General features: G+C 41.0%; 1 protein-coding gene across 3 annotated transcripts in view; it reads right to left on the bottom strand.

Moving 5' to 3' along the window:
- Positions 1–20,829, bottom strand: part of LEKR1 (leucine, glutamate and lysine rich 1) — a 114,731-nt gene that overhangs the window by 13,639 nt on the left and 80,263 nt on the right. For 2 of the 3 annotated variants that reach the window (XM_075570548.1, XM_075570545.1), the window contains exons 7-10: positions 17,193–17,274; positions 3,927–4,004; positions 1,725–1,928; positions 391–484 (exon numbers count right to left, since the gene is read on the bottom strand). In XM_075570548.1, coding sequence (XP_075426663.1) covers positions 391–484; positions 1,725–1,928; positions 3,927–4,004; positions 17,193–17,274 — 458 coding nt within the window. The remainder of the gene's footprint in view (positions 1–390; positions 485–1,724; positions 1,929–3,926; positions 4,005–17,192; positions 17,275–20,829) is intronic. The other variant, XM_075570547.1, reaches the window with a different exon arrangement.

Raw genomic sequence — 20,829 nt, 5'->3', positions numbered from 1 at the left:
AATGACTGTTAATACGGCAAAGAGGCTACCTATTGAGATGTAAACACAACAATCTTGTACTCCATGCACCACAAGTGATATTTTTATTTACTGCACACTGCACACTGCACACTGCACACTGCACACTGCACGGTGGAGGGTTTTTGGCACTTTTTGCTACCCACCATAACTTTATTAATGTCTGTTATATCAACAGGAGAGGGAATTCTAGTGACATAATGACAGTAGGTATGTTCAATAATCAGTGGTTAAAGAAGGGGGGGGGGCGGTGAGATAGGAACTTGAGAAAGCCAAGAAGGATACATAGATGCGGATACTTTAGCACTGTATACCGGCGTGCATATAAAAGGGGGCTAAGAAAATGGTGCCGAGTACAATGTACATTGTTACCTTCCGCGTCCAGCTGTCATCGCTCAGCATCCGGTGTCTGAGGTTTTCCTGCAGCTGCTCGATTCTGTTCTGATAAGAAACAATCGTCAGCTCTCTGAAAGAAAACAACCGTTCTTACTAAAAGAAGAAGAAAGAAAAAAAGATAGGCCTTCAATGCCCCAAGTCCTGGAACACATTGAAACATTAAAACAGGTTTTACCTACCAGGAGAACTCAGAAAAATACGAGAAATCAACGTATTCTTAGGCTGAGATTCACTTAGTTCCGTTAGACCACTTAATGCAGGGGTTCTCGACTCCAGTCCTCAAGACACCCCCAGCAGGTCAGGTTTTCAGGATATCCCTGCTTCAGCACAGTCTTTGACTGAGCCTCTGATTGAGGCACCTGTGCTGAAGCTGGGATATCCTGAAAACCTGACCTATTGTGGGGGGCTTGAGGACCGGAGTTGAGAACTCCTGGGTTAATGCCATGTTAAGCTAAGTTAACGTCCCGTTAATAGTAACACTGTAGGCATTAAGAACAATAACAATGTTAAGACAACTTTCTGCTCTAAGCATAACGTTAACTGTAACAGACGTTTGTGATCATGGGATGCAAATGATATGCAAATTAGGCGTGATCATATCTGCCCCTATTCACTAAACTCCATTAGGGTTAATGCAGACACGTAATGTTACATCACTTAAGTCAGAGCTAAACGTATTCACATCCAGAAACTGAAATCAAGCTTTTGCAGGGTCTGGATGGGTGAAACACCATAGTTCGGTATGATTTAACAAACCTTAGCGTTATTTCTGAATTTATTTCCCTCTCTCTTTCTCCACTCCAGCAAAAGCCCTATTTTTGGGTCTAAGTAGGAGTAACACCAGGACTTGCATAACAGCACGTTATGTAAAGTAACGCAAGACAACGTCAAGTTACAGCATCGATAATGTGACGCTACGCCTATGCTTACAAGCTTAATTACACCTGTTATTTTTGCATATTATTAGCTCAGTGAGAACTACCTAAAATCAGAGAACATAATGTGCCTTTCTGTTTTAAGTAACGTCATGTTAAGTTCCCTTATGTAACAGAGCTTAGGGAATCCGTCCCTTATTATTCAGAACTCTGTTTTTAACATATCTGCCCATAATTTATATATTACATTAGTAAATTAACACATAGCAAAAACAGTACTTACATTGACACCGTATAGCAGCCATTTTTACACCTCTTCCAAACAAAATAAAGCTTGTAAGTACCCTTGACATGGTGCAGTATTAAAAAGAAAATAAAGATATACAGGCACTAAACAACCCACAACATTAAATCATTCTCCGGATAAATAATCACCTTTCATGTTTTAATGTAACAACTTCTTCTTCTGTCTGTTTTAAGACTTCCTTCATTGTTTCCAGTTCATTCTCTGAGCTCTGCGTTCTTCTTCTGCTATTTTCTTCTCTCCTTTCTTTTTCAGCTATCTCTTCCTGTAATTGTTTGCTCTTTTCCTGAAAATGTGCCAGGGAATCTTCCTTTTCTCTTAGCTCCTTGATAAGTCTGAGAAATAAGAATATGCTTAATGACATTAAGTGAATAGTATTGTATATACAGTGATGCTGTAAGTCTTCTTTGTACAATTATATATTGTACAATAATATAAAATCTGACACAAAAGATCATGTTTTCTGTCCCACAGAGCTTACACTTTACAATGAACACGGAGTACTCATGCATGAATGTTATGTACAAATACTTGCATTCTAAATTCACAGTTTCCTATATCCGTATAGTGGAAAGCAGAGTGACAGAGTTGACTTCTATTCATGGAATGAAAGTCGATGTATCCATTCATGGAATGGAATTCGATGTATCCATTCATGATATGGAAGTCGATGTATCCATTAATGATATGGAAGTCGATGTATCCATTCATGATATGTATGTATGTATGTCTTTATTTATATAGCGCTTCACAGTAGTAATACATGTGATAATCAAATAAATAACAGATAATATAAATAACAGATCATGGGAATAAGTGCTTTAGACATAAAAGTAACATTAAGGAAGAGGAGTCCCTGCCCCGAGGAGCTTACAGTCTAATTGTTAGGTAGGGAGAACGTACAGAGACAGTAGGAGGGAGTTCTGGTAAGTGCGTCTGCAGGGGGTCAAGCTTTATGTATCATGTGTTCAGAATATCCACAGTGCTATTCATATGCTTCTTTAAGCAAGTGTGTCTTAAGGTGGGTCTTAAAGGTGGATAGACAGGGTGCTAGTCGGGTACTGAGGGGAAGGGCATTCCAGAGGTGTGGGGCAGTCAGTGAGGAAGGTTTAAGGCGGGAGAGGGCTTTAGATACAAAGGGGTTAGAAAGAAGACATCCTTGAAGACCGCAAGAGTCGGGATGGTGCATAGCGAGAAATTAGGGCTGAGATGTAAGGAGGGGCAGAAGAGTATAAAGCTTTAAAAGTGAAGAGAAGAATGGAGTGTGAGATGCGGGATTTGATCTGAAGCCAGGAGAGGGATTTCAGGAGGGGAGATGCTAAGACAGATCTAGGAAAGAGTAGAGTGATTCTGGCAGCAGCGTTTAGAATAGATTGTAGGGGAGACAGGTGAGAGGCAGGAAGGCCGGACAGCAGGAGGTTACAGTAATCAAGACGGGAGAGAATGAGGGCCTGAGTCAGAGTTTTAGCAGTCGAGCAACAGAGGAAAGGGCGTATCTTTGTTATATTGCGGAGGAAAAAGCGACAGGTTTTAGAAATGTTTTGAATGTGAGGGGCGAATGTGAGAGAGGAGTCGAGTGTGACCCCTAGGCAGCGTGCTTGGGCTACTGGGTGAATGATCGTAGTTCCAACAGTAATGTGGAAGGAGGTAGTAGGGCCAGGTTTGGGAGGAAGTATGAGGAGCTCTGTTTTAGCCATGTTGAGTTTAAGGCGGCAGAGGGCCATCCAGGATGATATAGCAGAGAGACATTCAGAAACGTTGGTTTGTACAGCAGGTGTAAGGTCAGGTGTTGAAAAGTATATTTGTGTGTCGTCAGCATAGAGGTGATAATTAAACCCAAAATATGTTATTAGGTCACCTAGAGAGAGTGTGTACAGAGAAAAGAGAAGGGGTCCCAGGACAGAGCCCTGGGGTACCCCCACAGAGAGATCAATAGAGGAGAAGGTGTTAGCAGAAGAGACACTGAAAGTACGATGGGAGCGGTAGGATGAGATCCAGGATAGAGCTTTGTTCCGAATACCAAGAGTATGGAGAATGTGAAGGAGAAGAGGGTGGTCCACGGTGTCAAATGCTGCAGAGAGGTCGAGTGTAATGACCTCTGTCTTTGGCAGCATGGAGGTCGTCTGTTATTTTAGTGAGGGGTGTATCCATTCATGGTATGAAAGTCTATGTATCCATTCACAGAATGGAAGTCAACCTATTACCCCACTTCTCACCATTTTGAATTGTGGCCTATATCAAAGAATAGTTCAAGCACTATAGACCTAAGATGTTGTAGTACAAAAGCAACTTCATTCCATCACTCAAGCTTTTAATAAAATAATAAAAGCTACCTTATTTCAGTGCTTTCTTTATCATACTCTATTCTTCGAAGTTTTGTTTGGTAATCAGTCGCTTCTTTTGTTTTAATTCTGTATTTAAAAAATAAAATATACAAAAACATAACAAAAGGGAAAAAGAGTCTTACATAGTTATTGGTTATTAGTAATTCCTATAATAAAAGCCTGCATGATCCTATACAGTTATACAATAACCATGGCTAGTAGTATTGAACATTGAACTACCCGGATGGACATAAACAATACTTCCTCAATGATATTCAATATAATTTTATGATAAAGACCCTTGGGAAGGGGTAAAACAGAAATAGTAATGCAACTAAACAAAAAACTTTGGAAGTTGAAATGGAGTTACAGAGTTGACTAATCCTTTAAGAACCTCTATATAAATACATATATATTTTTTTATAATAAATTAAAAAAAAAAACAGTATACAAAGCAGAATACAGAATTATTAATAAAAATAATTACACAGATTAGTCGGGCTATTAGTTGCACAATGGCTAGTTCTTAGATCAAATATCCAACATATCCAAGAAGACACATACAATCCCTAAAACACCACGTTTAAAAACAGATCAAAAAAGCGCCCAGGGCAATGTCTCAACGTCATCATTGAGATATAATGAGACATTCAAAGCCAGACAGTTCCATGAAAACAAGCTACATACTGTTCGGCACATACTGTAGCTATTGCCAACATAAACGCAACCTAGGAACTATTACAAAAGAAAGTCACCAAATCCCAGAGCAATAAATATCTCAAGTGCTAATTACGTTTGGTTCTTTGTAGTCAAGAGAATTTCTTCTCAAAAGCATTGTACATTGTCTAGAAGTTTTACATGGGTGCTGCTCAAAAAGAAATACAATGGTTAAACAAGAGAATACAAGGTCATTTAAAAGAAGAGTGCTGGAGTGAAAGGAAACAATGGCTCATATCCAATAGAGTGACAGGAGTAATCGCTGGTGAATGATCCATCAACTTCCATCCAAAGATGGGAGTTGATGCATTGTTATCTGCGTTAGGCCAGGTCCCCAGTGGCCGCTGCGGCACGTGCTACGGCATGCGTGCCACACACCACAGCACCGCACATCCCATCACTCCCATAGAGACCGCCGATCACGGTTTTTAACTGTGCACGTGCCGCCAAGCGCGCTTGCACCAGTAAATACTGGGGCCGAAGCTTTACCCTATATTAAGTAGAGGGGAATAGAAGTGTGTCTCGTGGAATTTCTCAGCAGTGTATTGGGAGACAAATAGATGCAATAGCATTACATGTAAATTCACATTGTATAAAGACCCATATTTACAAAGCAGTGCTATTCCACAACACACCTTCCGACACTGGAATTACCCATTTATGTGAATAGGCTGTAAGTTGTCTTCCTGGCCCAAAAGGTAGACAGAAGAAAAGCTAGGAGCACAGCAATGAAAAACGAGAACTGGAGGCCGAATGAAAAAATAACAAAAATTTAATGAGACAAACTATTTAAAAGAGAAACCTCTAACGCATTTCTCGCATGGTGCGCTTTATCAAAGAAGGCCCAAAAGGTGTTGTTTGGCAGAGCACCCGTAAATAGGCCCCAAAACCTATAGCTTTTTTAAAATGCTATATTGCAAGGAACTCCCCAAAATTAGCTATTACCAGCTGCGTGTTCAACAAATGCACAAATCGTTTACAAGCAAGCTGTGGAAAATACATTTTAAAAACCCTTCCTGCCCAAGGATTTAAAAAACAGATACAGGCATACCCCGCATTAACGTACGCAATGGGACCGGAGCATGTATGTAAAGTGAAAATGTACTTAAAGTGAAGCACTACCTTTTTCCCCACTTTTGATGCACGTATTGTTCGGCAATCGTCATATACGTGCATAACTGATGTAAATAACGCATTTGTAACATGCTCTATAGTCTCCCCGCTTGCGCACAGCTTCGGTACAGGTAGGGAGCCGGTATTGCAGTTCAGGACGTGCTGACAGGCGCATGCGTGAGCTGCTGTTTGCCTATTGAGCGAAATGTACTTACTCGCGAGTGTACTTAAAGTGAGTGTCCTTAAAGCGGGGTATGCCTGTACAGTACTTTAGTACTTTACACGTCAAACTAAAATATCACTATCACAAACGTTACCCTTTTCACTTATGGAGACGCAAGGCTTCTAGCCCTTGTACCATTATACAACCCTCAACAGTATTACTATTATGTCATTGACAGTAGCTGTAGATGATGAACACAGTTGTTTAGCGAAGACATTTCAATAGTCTTAAAATGTAAGTTGTTTGATGTGCATGGATGCTTCTTTGAGTGGCTTCCACACATGGATTTACCGTAAATACACTTCCTGACTAAAATAGCCCACACTTCTGGGAGTTCTGGGAGCAAAGCGTTTATTCCATATTGTAGCAATAAGTGAAGCAAATGATATTTTAGGCCATATGATCGTCATCAGGATTTATGTACATAAATAGCAAACAATTGCCACACCTCCCCATACCCAGTGCAAACAAATGACAAAAGATGTTACAGTAATTCCTGCTACTATAGTGTTCACCACGTATGTGCACAATAACAGAAGGGAATACACCAGAAATGCCGATTTGAATTGCACGATTTTGTGTGGATGACTTGTAAAATCACTCCGTTCTTCATTACTGCACATGTATTAGCGTGCTTGTTGCAGGATCTGTTGACTTGCGTGGGCTGTTAGAATTCAATAGGGTATTATTATTTCACAGAAATGCCCCACGCCTTGCTACTCTTGTTAATGAAGAAACAGATGTTGGGCTAGAAAATTGCTGTATCTTTTATTGATTTGAAATAGCTGCCATTCGAATCAAAAGACAAGGGGCTTTATTCAATAAAGGTTGATAATACCGATTCTGCGATACTGCGCCAAAAGCCCCGGTCACTTGACATGTGAGACAAATCTGAAATGGCTAACAAGTGGATTCAGGATGGTCGGCTACCTTAAATAACTTACAAAGGCGTGTTGTAAACATTGAATTTAACGATGTTACTACACACATGGAACAAGGCATTTCTAACTACAGGGCAGATCTGCCTCTATGGGTAATATTGCATTTGTAATCCAAGTTAAATTGTCTATTCCAAATGGTTGCTATAGAGATGTCTGTGTATTTATATCAACAGCCTCTCCAGAGCCTATGTCACCTGAGACTATTTAACAATAAAACCAGAAAATACAATTTATTTGCATTACTGTAGGCAACTCCCTTAATGTTGTATTATGTGTGATCAGCTGCTTTTATCTAACTGATGCTTCCATATTGTGTTGTATTCACAAAGTTGATATTCATTATAGGCTATAGCTTTTTCACATCTTGCAATAGTTATAGCAAACCTTTAAAAATGTAACTATAAAAGCCCCAAGTGTTTCAAAAGCAAGTGTGTTTATCATCATTATACTCGGTATTCTACCATAAAACAGAGTTTCTGTTTCCAACAATGACACTCTAATCAACAAAGATTTACGTCTGTTATGAGAAGTGTTTGGAGAGTTTGGAGAGCAGTCACCTCATTACAAAAGGAAGATAATAACCAAATCGAGAAAAAGGGTGGACTGTAATAATCAACTATATATTCTTTTGTAGACAGTGATTACTTTAATGGCCCAACAGGAGAGTTCTACTTCTGAGATCTCATGAGCTTCTTCTTCTGACATTATCTGAAGACAGCTGGTGGACATCTAAAGAGACTTGTGAGGATTTGAAAGCATGTATACCCTAGATGTTCCACTTCAGTCCTCAAGATGACCCCCCGCCCCCCTTCCCCAACATGTTAGGGTTGGAGTTCACTGGCTCACTGATTTTGGGGTTTTGAGTTCACTGGCTCACAGAGATTTGGCTTACTGATTGAGCCACCTGTGTTGAAGCTGGGATATCCGTAAAACCTGACCTGTTTGGGGGGGGGGGGGGGAGGTCAGATCAGATCAGGTCTTTAGTTAATGAACAGTTTTCTAAAAAAAAAAAAAATATCCAAATTATCATGGATAACACGAAGATAAATTTGGCAGGAAAAACACAATTGTGTACGCAGAGCAAATACATTCTCAATTTCCTCGAAGAGGAACACAGAGGACACCAATAAGGGCGTTAACCTGCATTTCCCAACACACCTAACGCCAATGTTTCAAGGAAGAGCGACTTTTCTTTTTGATGTCATGTGATTTGGCCCTCGGTCCCAGATTCACTAAACGGAACGGAGCTTTAGGAAGGCTTAAGTCCTATTCCAGTGAATGACAGTTAAGGGGGAGTTATTCATTCAAGTCTCGCGGCTGCAAAACTGGGGCAATGTCTGTGCAAAAGAATTGCTGCAGGTTAATTGAAGGAAAAACTCCCATTGCTTTCAATGGGATTGCTTTTATTTGATGACTAATCTCTCTGTTTGCATTGGTTTCGCTCCACGTTTGTAGCCGGGAGACTTTAGTAAATAGACCCCAAGAGGCGTTAAAGATTAGTGCCCTTTAGTAAATCTGGACCCCAGTTTTAGAGCAAACGGTTCATTAGTTCCTACATAGTTTTGCTTTGATAGATTTTATTACTATCTTTCCAAACATTTTAAGATATTTAAATTTTATAACATTACCAATTTTATAACCTGAACAAAACGGAGTGTCAAACTTCTTTGAAAGAACGCTACAGTTTGCACACAAATGCCAACGCCCCGATTCACTAAGCAGTGTTAGGGGCAGCAAATTTCAAAAATCCACTGCCCCATGGCACATGCCTGTGTCAGCCGCCTCCTTTCTGCCGCCCTCCTGCTCCTTTGGCATCACAGGGTCAAATGACGCCACGAACGTGATGACGCACGGCTGCGCGTTGTCATGGAAACATCGCAACGTCACATTATCATGTCAACGAGACGCCATGTGACGCCACGTTCCTGACGTCCGCAGCGTCATTTGACACTGGGATTCCAAAAGAGCAGGAGGGCGGCAGAGAGGAGGCGGCTGACACAGGCAAGTGTGCGATAGGCCAGAGAGTGCGTCAAAAGCATGTGGGGGCAGCAATTTTTGCCGTCCCCAAATTTTGCCGCACTAGGCCCGGGCCTAATGGGAAATCTGACACTGAATGTTAGCACTCTTTAGCATGGCATTAACCTAAAATGAATGTATACTAAAATGAAAGCAGCATGCACTATTGTAAATAACATGACGTTAATTCAGTTTTACTCCTATTAAAAGTTTGGTGTTATTTTTTTCATACGTTATTTTAAAGCTAATTTAAAGCATACGTCAGGTCTCTTCAACTGGTGGCCCGTGGGCCTAATGTGGGTGGAGAATGTGCCTCTCTCCGCTCCTCCTAATTCCATTGTATAGATTTTATAAATGCTTGCAAAATGTTGATTTATAGTTATTTTGAAGTCGTTAAATGTATCTAAAATTACATTGCAATAAGATTGTGGCCTTTCTACCCTTAAATGCTTTTTGATCTGCTGGCCCCTTTGGGCAATTAGTTGAAGACACCTGGCTAATGTCATAATCATCCCAGATTCACTAAGCAGCATTATGGTTAATGTTGGGCAATATGGCTATGCTACTTAAGTCATACTTAAGTTTGGCATTATATAAAACTAAACTCGATGAAAAAAGGTAAATGTAACACGATAAAGAAATACCGGATTTGCCCGATTAAAGGGCGGCCGAAAATTTACACACACACACACACACACACACACACACACACACACACACACACACACACACACACACACACACACACACACACACACACACACACACACACACACACACGTTGTCTCTGTGTCTCTCTCGGTTTGTGTGTCTGTCTCTGGCTCTCTCGGTTTCAGCTTCCTGCCACAAGCAACATGGCTGCTTCAGGCCCCCAAGGTTGAGCGTCCTCCGCTTTACCCTCCTACCTCCGACTGCTGATTGGCTCGCAAAGTGGGCGGGGTCTGATCATAAGGCGATTGTGTACTTCAACTTCTCTTGATTGAAAAACAAAAACGGTGCTGTATAATCGGGCAAAACTGGTAGTTACAATTATATTGGGGTACTCAAAATATGTTGGTTATATAGTGTGCATGTGATACTGTATGTGTAATCACATAAAATATACCAAATGATCCAATATATAAAACCCAATAAGTGAAGCATAAATAAATATCAATCACTGAATAAATATCCCGATATATCTATATGCTGACCTACTAAAAGAAAAAAAAGACTTATTGGGATCCTATTTAAAAAAAAAAAATGGTTTCTTCACTACACAAGGTGCTAATTCCAAGTCCCAGTAGATATATTAGTCCAGGAGAAGCTAAGGTTTGATTAAGGGCCGATCTGCCGTTTTCATCTGAAAACTCCTATTAAGTCAATAGGGCTTTTCGGAGAAAAAGAGCAACGTTACCGTTGGGAGCTGACGCGGCAGATTTTGTGCGTGACTCCACGGCCACATTTGTAGGTTTTTTTCATGTCTTACCAGCACAAAAAAAATATACAAATATTCAGGTAATATTACATGGAAAAATAACAAAACAAACAGTATCGGGCAGGATTGCTACATTTACACTACAACACAGACAAAAAACATACTCCACGATAGTAGCTCCTCAATATAATCAATGTCAAAGAAGAATAAATATCACTAATATATTTACATAGACAGGGAACGAGAATAACACCATCGAGGACTTTCTGAAATAGTTCTCCCTTAACGTGACAGTACTTTGCATATAGACTACTGGAAGCACACATACAGGCTATATAAGAACAAACACAGGCTACATAGAAATAACTCCTATTAACTATATTCCCCCCGTTAACCATATTCTAATTAGGCTAATTACGGGGGGTATTTCTGCATACAATTAGCTTAGTCCTGGATAACGCCTGCTCCTGCTTTTGTTATTGTAGTGTTATTTTGATTTAGTGCTGCTTCGTGAATCTACGATCGAGGCCTACAAGTGCTAGTGCGTGGAATTAGAAATGTGCAATGTCTTCTAATGGGCTTCGCTAAACATGTTTACGTATATCTCGTCTTACATTTGGCATTTTTGCTAAATTTGCACAGGTCACGGGGGCTCAAAATATTTACGAAGTTTGCAGTATACAGTATAAACCAGGGGTTCCCAAATCCTGTCCTCAAGAACCCCAACAGGCCAGGTATTAAGGATCTCCCTGCTTCAGCACAGGTGGCTCAGTCAGAGGCCTCTGCCCCCCTGTGCTGAAGCAGGAATATCCTTAAATCCCGACCTGTTGGAGGTTCTTGAGGGCTGGAGGTGGGAACCACTGGTATAAAAGGTCATGTAACCTGAGGTTATAGTCGTGTGACACGCACGTTAACGTTTTTTTTTTTTTTTAAATATTTTTCCTTTATTGGTGTCTTTTGATACACTGACAGGTATAACAATCACAACATGGCAGAACAGTTTGTCAAAGAAACAAATTACAGGCACATAACAGGGAGGCAATTGGAGACACACAATAAACCTTTTTTCCATTTACAGTGGTGAAAAGAGGGGATGACGAAGTAGATAGTTGGGAACGACATTGGGAAAAAGCGGGGGGGGAGGGGGGATTGTGGCGGGGAGGGGCGCCTCGGCCCTCGGTAGTAAGGGTTCTAGTGTTGCAGTAGGGCTTGCACCAGTGTCGGGGCTCCCGACCCCGCCCAAGGCTCCCAGGTTCTATAAAATTGAGGCATTTTTTGCCTCATCATGGCTGTCAGTCTCTCCATGTTCATGACCCCGTCTATCCTTTTAATTACTGTTCTCCTGGAGGGGGCCTTATCTTGCTTCCAGGCCGCAGCGATGCAACATCTGGCGGCCGTAAGGATCGCAGATGTAAGTCTAGCTATAGGGGCAGGGAGGTCTTCAATTGGTTTCCCCAGCACGTAGGTCAGAGGGTCCAAGGGGACCTCTAAGTCCAAAGTCTCAATCAGGAGGCTCTGGATCCAGGTCCAGAATCTCTGGATCTCCGGGCATGTCCACCAAATGTGGGACATGTCACCCCTTTGACCACATCCCCTCCAGCACACGTCGGAGGTGCCTGGGTAGATCTGGCTCAGTCTACTCGGGGTCAGGTACCATTGGAATAAGATTTTGTAGATATTTTCCTTCGTGACTGAGCAAATTGATGTTTTGGTAGCAGCCTCCCAGACATCCTCCCGGTCTATGGGGGTGTTCAGGTCTTCGCTCCACTTTTGCATATAGGAGTGGGTGGGGGGGGATTGGGCTGCCTCCAATATTTTGTATACCTCAGAGATTAAGCCCTTCTGATACTCCCCTTTGAGACATAGGGTTTCGAAACTGGAGCGCGTTTGGAATTTTAGGCTAGGGGATTGGGCTCTCAGGAAGTGCCTAATCTGCAGGTATTGGAATATGGGGAGGTCGGGGGACGATAATTTATTCCTAAATTCTTGGAGGGGCATGACCTCATCGCTTTCCAGTAGATCCGCAATCACTCTGATATTTAGGCCTTGAAATTGGCCGAATTGGGTACGGGAGCAACCGGGTGGGAAGTCCGGGTTCCCGAAAATGGGGGTGAGTTGTGAGGGGGATGAAGCTAGGCCATGTTTCCCTTTGGTTTTTATCCATGTCGACCACGTGCACCTCATTGCCCCGAGGTCGAATCTCAGGGGCTTTCTGCTTTTATGGGTCTGAGACCACAGTAGAGCCGCGAGGGGGGTGGGGGACGCGTGATTTCTAACCAGCAATTAGAGGTCGGGGGGTTGTTCCATACCACCGCCTGCCTCGCACGTTAACTTTTAATGCTTGGTGAATTTTATCTTACGGTCTTTAACATTTTTCACGTAAAAAAAAAAAGACAAATTTCACATGGTTCAGCAAACACTTTGCACATCTCTACTTGCCATTTTTTTTTCTTATGGTGAACAATGGCTATTATGAATGCGGTAGCATTAGGCACCTACCTATTATAACAAGGCAGAAATATGCATCCATATTACTGTACATATACTGTATGCAAGTCATTCTGCAAAGAAATGCATGCCACTGCTGTTGTGTCATGCTATGGGGTAAGAGGGCAGTAATGACTGGTGCAGTCTGTCATATACAGATATATAATCAAAGGTAATTCTGCATGTCTCAGTACAGAATGGTTTCTTCTGTACAATGTCTAGTTATATTGGAGGCACCTTGTGTTCCTCTGCAACTGTAGATAACATCAGATTACCCTCTGCTTTCTTCATGTATTTCTTTCTGTACTAGCAAAGTTCCCATTGTTTTATTTGTTATTGCTGCTTCTATAACATCATTATACAGTTGGAACATTGCAGAGGCAGCTTTACAGTATAGTAATTACAGAATCGAGGTTGCAGAATGAACAAAGGCATAAAGTTCAATCTCTTGTTTAAACTGGTTGATATACTTACATTTATATATTTGCAATCTAGAGAAAGGCAAACATACCCTGGTATACGAGTCGTAAGGCATAAAAGAAAAGGAGCCATCCCAGACCGTCTGAATTTATTGCAATGAAAACCACTTCGGCTTGAAGACCTCCAGGGCAGGGATTTCCTTCTCCTAATATTTACCCAACCGTGTACGTCTGTTGCTCTTATCTTTATATGTTATCTGTATCCCTTAGTTAAAACTGTATTTACAGCTGTATATTTCTACTGCGGGGCGCTGCATATGTTGTAATCACTATGCAAGACTAAAATAATGCAAATGAAAATCAGCAGAGCCAAGCAAAGGAGATGTCACTTGAACAGACCTAAATATGATTTGACTGAGGCTACTGCAGATCATTACATTGCATTTTTAAAGGAGCAGTTCCTCCTAATCTATTTTTGTTTTATGGGGTGGGAACCTGAGGTCCCCCAGAGCCAAACACCCCTATTTTCAGCTTTGGGAACCCCCCAGTTCCTGAGATACATACCGGTGAAGTTACCGGGTTTAAATCTCTCTCAGGGAAAACACGATGGCTATCAAATCTCCGGCCAATAGGGCGCTGAAACATCATCGGTTGAGGCTTCCTATTGGATGACCATATAAATTCGCTTTAAAAACCAGGAAGTAACACCAGTAACTTCAGCAGTAAGTATCTCTGGTAGTAGGGGGTCCCCAATGCTAAAAATAGTATGGTTCAGTATTGGAGGATCCCTCAATTCCAATCCTGTAAAAAAAAAAAAAACAATGAAGGTTAGTTAAAGTGGAGTGCTCCCTTAAGATAAATACATAAGTGCCGCACCTTGCCAAACCAGTTTGTTTATATTGTAGACGCATGAATAATATTGGGTTAAAATGTGTCGCTTCTTCCTCCATAATATTGCCAAGATCCGCTCTTTCCTCTGTCAAGCTACTGTTAAAACTCTAACACATGCCCTTGTCCTCTCCTGTTTGGTTTATTGTAACATACTGCTAACAGGCCTCCCGGTCTCACAACTTTCTCATTTGCAATCTATCCAAAATGTGTCTGCTATAATAATTTCACTTTCTCCCAAAACAGTCTCTGCTCATCTTCTCTTTAGGGCTTCCTCTCCAGGCTTCCCATCTAATTTTGGATCACCTACAAAGTTCTCCTCCTTACCTTTTAAGGCTCTCCACTCATCTGCTCCTCCCTACATATCAGCTTTGATCTCTCTTTATACCCCTGCTTGTCTCCTGCGCTCTACCCAGAACTGTCTCCTTTCTACCACTTTAACCTCTACTTCTCTCTCTCACCTTAAATCCTTTTCCCGCACTGTCCCTTGCCAGTGGAACTCCCTCACACTCGGTATACACCAAGCACCATCTCACCCCACCTTTGAGACAAACCTTAAAATTCACCGCTTAAATTAGTAGCCTGGCTACTGGCCCACATCCATAGTCGCTCCTACCAACCCTTGTGGCCAAGCACTGCCATCTACTGCACTTATTCCCTCACGTGCTGTCTCTAAGTCTCCCAACATTCCACTTAGATTGTAAACTCTATGGGGCAGGGATTCACTTTCCTATTGCCTGACTTGTTATTGTATTATGATTCCCTGTACTCTTTTTGTCTCTTTTGCTGAGTACACTGTGGGCGCAATATAAATAAAGATATACATACTGGACATACATACATATTCCACTTGACATCTAAAGCTAGAAAACTGATATTTTATTAACTCAGAAGAGACTGCAACAACACAACACAGTTCCCTCTGGCAACAAGAGAGTTAATAAATGTGTTCCTTTACCAAAAAAAGAGAAACAAATGGCATTCACACTTTTCTTCATACAATAATGGCAACTGTTGGTGGTCAAAATGTCTCTGTATGGGATTTGAATAACATACTCCTCATTTAGAAATGAATATTCAAATTCAACACAGTGATTAAAGGTGCTTTCACAGGAGAATGTCATGGTACAGTTACAAATAAATAGTTGCTAAGCATTCTAAATATTTGCAGGTTGTTATGATTATAATCTTCACGATCATCAATTTGAAAGCAGAGCTAACTCGGGAAGCCACAAAAAAAACCTTGTTTCAGGTATCATGGGAGTACAATACTGTGAAAAGAATATGGCTGTATGTATCACTGCTTTGGAAAGTAACAGGGAGCCAACGTTAATTTATTTTACTCTTGAAATAAAGAAAATATTTCTTGGCATGAATATTTAAAAAAAAAAAAAAAATGTTCAGGACAGCTGATTGGATTTATTTGAGAAACGGAGTACTAGATCAGTATTTTCTTAACCTTTTTTTGGTTAAAGAAACCTATAATAATGTGAAATTCTGCGGAACCCCAACCCGCTCTAATAGCGTGTCTGAGATCAGATTCATTGTAAGGAACCCCAACCCTCTCTAATAGCGCGTCTGAGATCAGATGCATTGTAAGGAACCCCAACCCTCTCTAATAGCGCGTCTGAGATCAGATGCATTGTAAGGAACCCCAACCCTCTCTAATAGCGCGTCTGAGATCAGATGCATTGTAAGGAACCCCAACCCTCTCTAATAGCGCGTCTGAGATCAGATGCATTGTAAGGAACCCCAACCCTCTCTAATAGCGCGTCTGAGATCAGATGCATTGTATGGAACCCCAACCCTCTCTAATAGTGCGTCTGAAGTCAGATGCATTGTAAGGAACCCCAACCCTGTTTAATAGCACGTGTGAGATCAGATGCATTATAAGGAACCCCAACCCTCTCTAATAGTGTTACACCCATCCAGACCCTGTGAAGGCCCTAATTCAGGGTCTTGAGATGAGTAAAGTGCCAAGTTTAGCTATGACCTAACTAACGTTACGTCAAGTTCCCACGTTACAACTTAACACACTTTTGTGGATATGTGCTGCTATTGTAACGCCTCATGTGCATGTAATTAGCACTAACAGCCATTATAGTTAACACAATTAGCTTTACAGGCGAAAACATGACAATGTTACATTATTAACCTATGAAGATACACGGTTAGGGTCAATGTTAAAGTTAATTTTGGTGATGTCACGTTAAGTGACTTAACAAAGCTTTGTGGATCTGGGCCTAAGTTTCATATATTATGTAAAAATATTGATGGCGACACTCCCAAAAAATTTCACAATTGAAAATAGGACTCCAAATAGAAATGTTGCAAGCACAGAAATCATATAGGGTGATGTTTACTAAGCAGTGCTAAGCCATAACCTTATAGTACCATAAGACACCTTAGAGCAGGGGTGGCCAACTCCAATCCTCAAGGAACACCAATGGGCCAGGTTTTCAGGATATCCCTGCTTCAGCACAGCGTCATTATGACTGAGCCGCCTGTACTAAAGCAGGGATATCCTGAAAACCTGGCCCGGTGGTAGCCCTTGATGACTGGAGCTTGACATCCATGCCTTAGAGCCTCCGTTCAAGTTAATGGTCCGTAAGGTGTCTTGGTCTTATATTTAAAAATTAAATATGGCCAATAATGACAACATTTTTGGATACTCCTCAGCAAAAAACGTATGTGTCCCAAACACTGAACATATGAAATTACACCTGCATTAATAATTGGCTCTCTTGTTATGGGGTGGCATTATCCACTAATGCAGAGGTTCTCAAAACCCCCCCAAAAAGGTCAGGTTTTCAGGATATTCCTGCTTCAGCCCAGATGGCCCAATCAGTCCCCGCTTCAGCACAGGTGGCTCAATCAGCTCTGATTGAGCCACCTGTGCTGAAGCAGGGATATCCTGAAAACCTAACCTGTTGGGGGAAAGGGGTAGCGGGGGAGCGCTTGAAGACTGCAGTTGAGCACCCAGACCCTACCAGTAGTAGTGAAAGATTGCTACTTTAAACTGTAATGTTTTCATTTAAGAGGGAAGCAGCTTACATAGCAATTTCCTTGTGGTGTTCCATTTCTTTGGCTACATCCTGGAAATTCAATCCTACGGTCTCCAGTTGTTTTTGTAAATCTGTATAAAAGAAAACCGTTATAATTAGTAAGCTAGATGTCATAATTATACAGTAAGATTACAAAATGCCTTTTCTTATAAAACAAGAACATTGGTTATTTATATAACGCAACAGAAGGCAGGAAGTGATTATACGGCTCACTGGTGCCTCATGCCACTTCATGCCAACTTAAGCCGCACCTGTAAGGGACAACAACTTGATGCTTGGTATGTTCAAAGTTAGTCCAGATTCCACTAAAATAAACAAAGCTCAATTAAGCTCCAATCTCCACTAAGATAAGCAAAGGCAAAACATACCCAGAAAAAAATGTGACTTTAACTGTGGCTGTCTTACCACCCTGGTTTGGAGGTTTCAAAATAAAAGCTGTAGGATCAGGAGCAGCAACAATATCTATTGTTACAGTTTGCAGCCCAAACTGCTGGGAACATTTACAACAAATTAACACAAATAGGAAAGTGTTGCAAAGATCTTGCACTGCTGGGGAAGTGTGTTAAAACCTGAAATCAAAGGATGCTCAGTATATTAAAACTCATTAAAATGGCATTGCGTTGAATAATAATTAAAAAAAAATACAGTGTGTATTATCTAATACTACAGCAGAAAATTATTTAAAAAAAACATACATAGGATATTGCATGGATTGCTCCTTTAACACACATTTGATATGATTTCAAATTGCACTGATTAATTAAATTTTACAATGTAAATGATGTGAACGGATTGTGTCATTTTACAGATCTTGGCACACTTCATCCTATTGTTGTTTAAAAGTGTTGACAGATTAAAACCACAATGACACAAGAAAATGAGACATATTTCACCCTAACAAATTAATGATTTCCTCTAGATTGAGCGTGCTGTTCGTTACACAGCATAAATCAACACACATTGACAATATCCACCGACAACAATGCGTTCATTAATATAACAGTTATTTGTATCTAATAATACAGAACATTTCATGTCAAGAAGATCAACTTGACAGGGTCTCTAAGGAAAAGGTTGAAATATTTTGGATTTATTTGAAATAGCGGAAATCATTTGTTTTCTCTAACCATAACACATTCGTTTTGTGGTCAAGACAGATGCGTGATCTAGATCGTCAAGGCCCCTATGTATGTACGTATATCTTTATTTGTATAGCGCCATCCGTTTACATAGCACGTCACAGCAGTGATAAATGCAGCACAATAACATAAGGATATAGAAATGATATAGAAAATAACATGAAAATCTATATGTTATATAGAGTTTATTCTACACACTTCCAAGATCTTCAGTACCCCGCCAACACTGAATGGGGTTAACCCAACGTCTCTCCCCTGCTCTGCCAAGAGAAATATCCCCGAGTACTTCTTTGAGTTGGGGTGACCTGCGGGATGAAAAACTGGATTGGGGAGGGCTGTAATGTAAATTCTCCTTACTAAACTAGAGTGTGCTCCAAGTGGAAAAGATTCTGCCACAAATGATGGCGGGTCAGCTGAGACTGTTGCTTTAAAAACACTGTAATGCATTGATACATATGGAAAGTAGCACAAGGCATTCCACTGCTGTTCAATTACCATCTATTTGTATCCACTTAATTATACTTAATATATTATCAGATGTAATTAGGCAGTATTTGGGATATGACCTCCCATTTCTAATCTCAATTCTGTAATGTTCTTGTCAATTATGTGATTGGAGAGTTCACCGACTGGGTTAGCATACATTTACAATAGAGTAACAGGTGCCAATGAAAAGTCATATTTTTGTACATAAATGCAATAAAAACACAAAACTCCAATTGTTAGACCAGGGTCTCAGACGCTGGGTAGCCTTAGAAGCTGCACTAATCCAACCAGTGGCACTGGACAGCCTAATTTGGCAACCATCAGTGCTCAGTGGCAGTGGAATCCTGACTACAATTGCCCACTCGTTTCAGATCTTGAAATCAATCAGACTCCGGTATAGCTGCACAACCAAAAACTCTTTAATGATTCCTCTATTAGGGAACACAGAATTCGAACCGGGCCTAATAGTATGCTCCTTCCAGATCTGGACTAGGACCGGTATCACTAGTCTTAATGACCTACAATTCAACCTCAAACCCAGGCAGTTAGAATTATTTCATAAACAGAACAGAATTCACAATTTAGAATTCGAATTTTACAGATGACAGTGTTTTACAATAAAATAGGGCCAAAACCCCTGTGTCCCACTTCGAGAAACTAGGCTTGCAAAAGGCAAACCACCAAAAGCGGATATCACAACTCTACGGCAGCTTCTCATAACCAGAGGAGACTCCTCAAAAAACGCTAGAATATGTGAGATGGATCTGGGGGAAGAGCTGGACGGAGATGACAGAGGCTATATTTGAGGTAGCTTACAAAAACTCTATATGCACAACTATCAGGGAGAACGCTTACAAAGCAATGCTGAGGTGGTACCACAACCAATGAAATTGTCTACATTTGTTACATGCTATTTCCACTCTCTGCCCAAAAGGCTGCGGGGGCGCTGGCAACATTTTTACATATGTGGTGGTACTGCCCGCAAGTTGAGCGCCTTTGGAGGTGAAAGAGTGGGCGCAGTGGATCTTGAACATAGAGATACCTCTTGATCCATGGCTATTCCTCTAAAACAGAACCCTACAATATATTAACAAGGGCAGAGAATAAATGAATATCCCATACTGCAATCGCAAATAGATGCAAACTAGCAGCCCTCTGGATACAGAATAAGACCCCACATCTGTCCAAAATCTGAAGTAAAATCTGGTTCATCTGCCAGACGGAGAAGATGACCTGCTTCCTGAATGATACGGGCCACAAGTTCCAAAAAAAACTGGCAGCCCTGCATATCCCACACATGTATTCCAGACCTCAACTCTCTCACAATCTTAATTTAACCCAAAAACTAAATAGACTCTTCAGGAGACTCTAATAGGTGAAATAATAGGTGTGTGATCAGTGCTTATGTAAACAACAATGGTAGACAATAATGAACCTTAGATACAGAGTCCAAATGGTAGTCCTGGAGCTGCCTTGAAAAGAATATTCTGGTATCTTCTACCCAGAGTTGGATTGAGGGCTGGAAATTATCTTTTCTGGCGCTGAGGTGAGGTGTTTGAAGAATGTACTTGCAATCTCTTCTGTTGAGCAGTGACCTCAGGGAAAGGGAGAGAAAAAAGACAAAACAAGCAGGGAACCTGCACATGTCCACCATCTAATTAGTTTAATTGCATTTTTTATGTATTTTATATGTATGTTCATCAATTGTCACCCATGGTTATTTTAACCTTGTCATTTTAATGTAATAAATTGCTCCTTCATTGCATAACCCTGTCATCCCTTGGGTAATACACCATTGCAGGTTCCCTGCATGTTTTGTCTTTTTTCTCTCCCTTTCCCTGAGGTCACTGCTCAACAGAAGAGATTGCAAGTACATTCTTCAAACACCTCACCTCAGCGCCAGAAAAGATAATTTCCAGCCCTCTTCAGGAGACTCTACAACCCCCTCCCCCCCTCCTGCCCCCCCCCCCTATTAACAAGGTCTTAGAGGTTATGTTCTTT

This window comes from Ascaphus truei, chromosome 14, assembly GCF_040206685.1.
Source record: "Ascaphus truei isolate aAscTru1 chromosome 14, aAscTru1.hap1, whole genome shotgun sequence".
In the NCBI taxonomy this organism is placed as follows: Eukaryota; Metazoa; Chordata; class Amphibia; order Anura; family Ascaphidae; genus Ascaphus; species Ascaphus truei.
The sequence above is the reverse complement of the archived record's forward strand: the minus strand, read 5'-3'. Positions and strand labels throughout refer to the sequence as shown.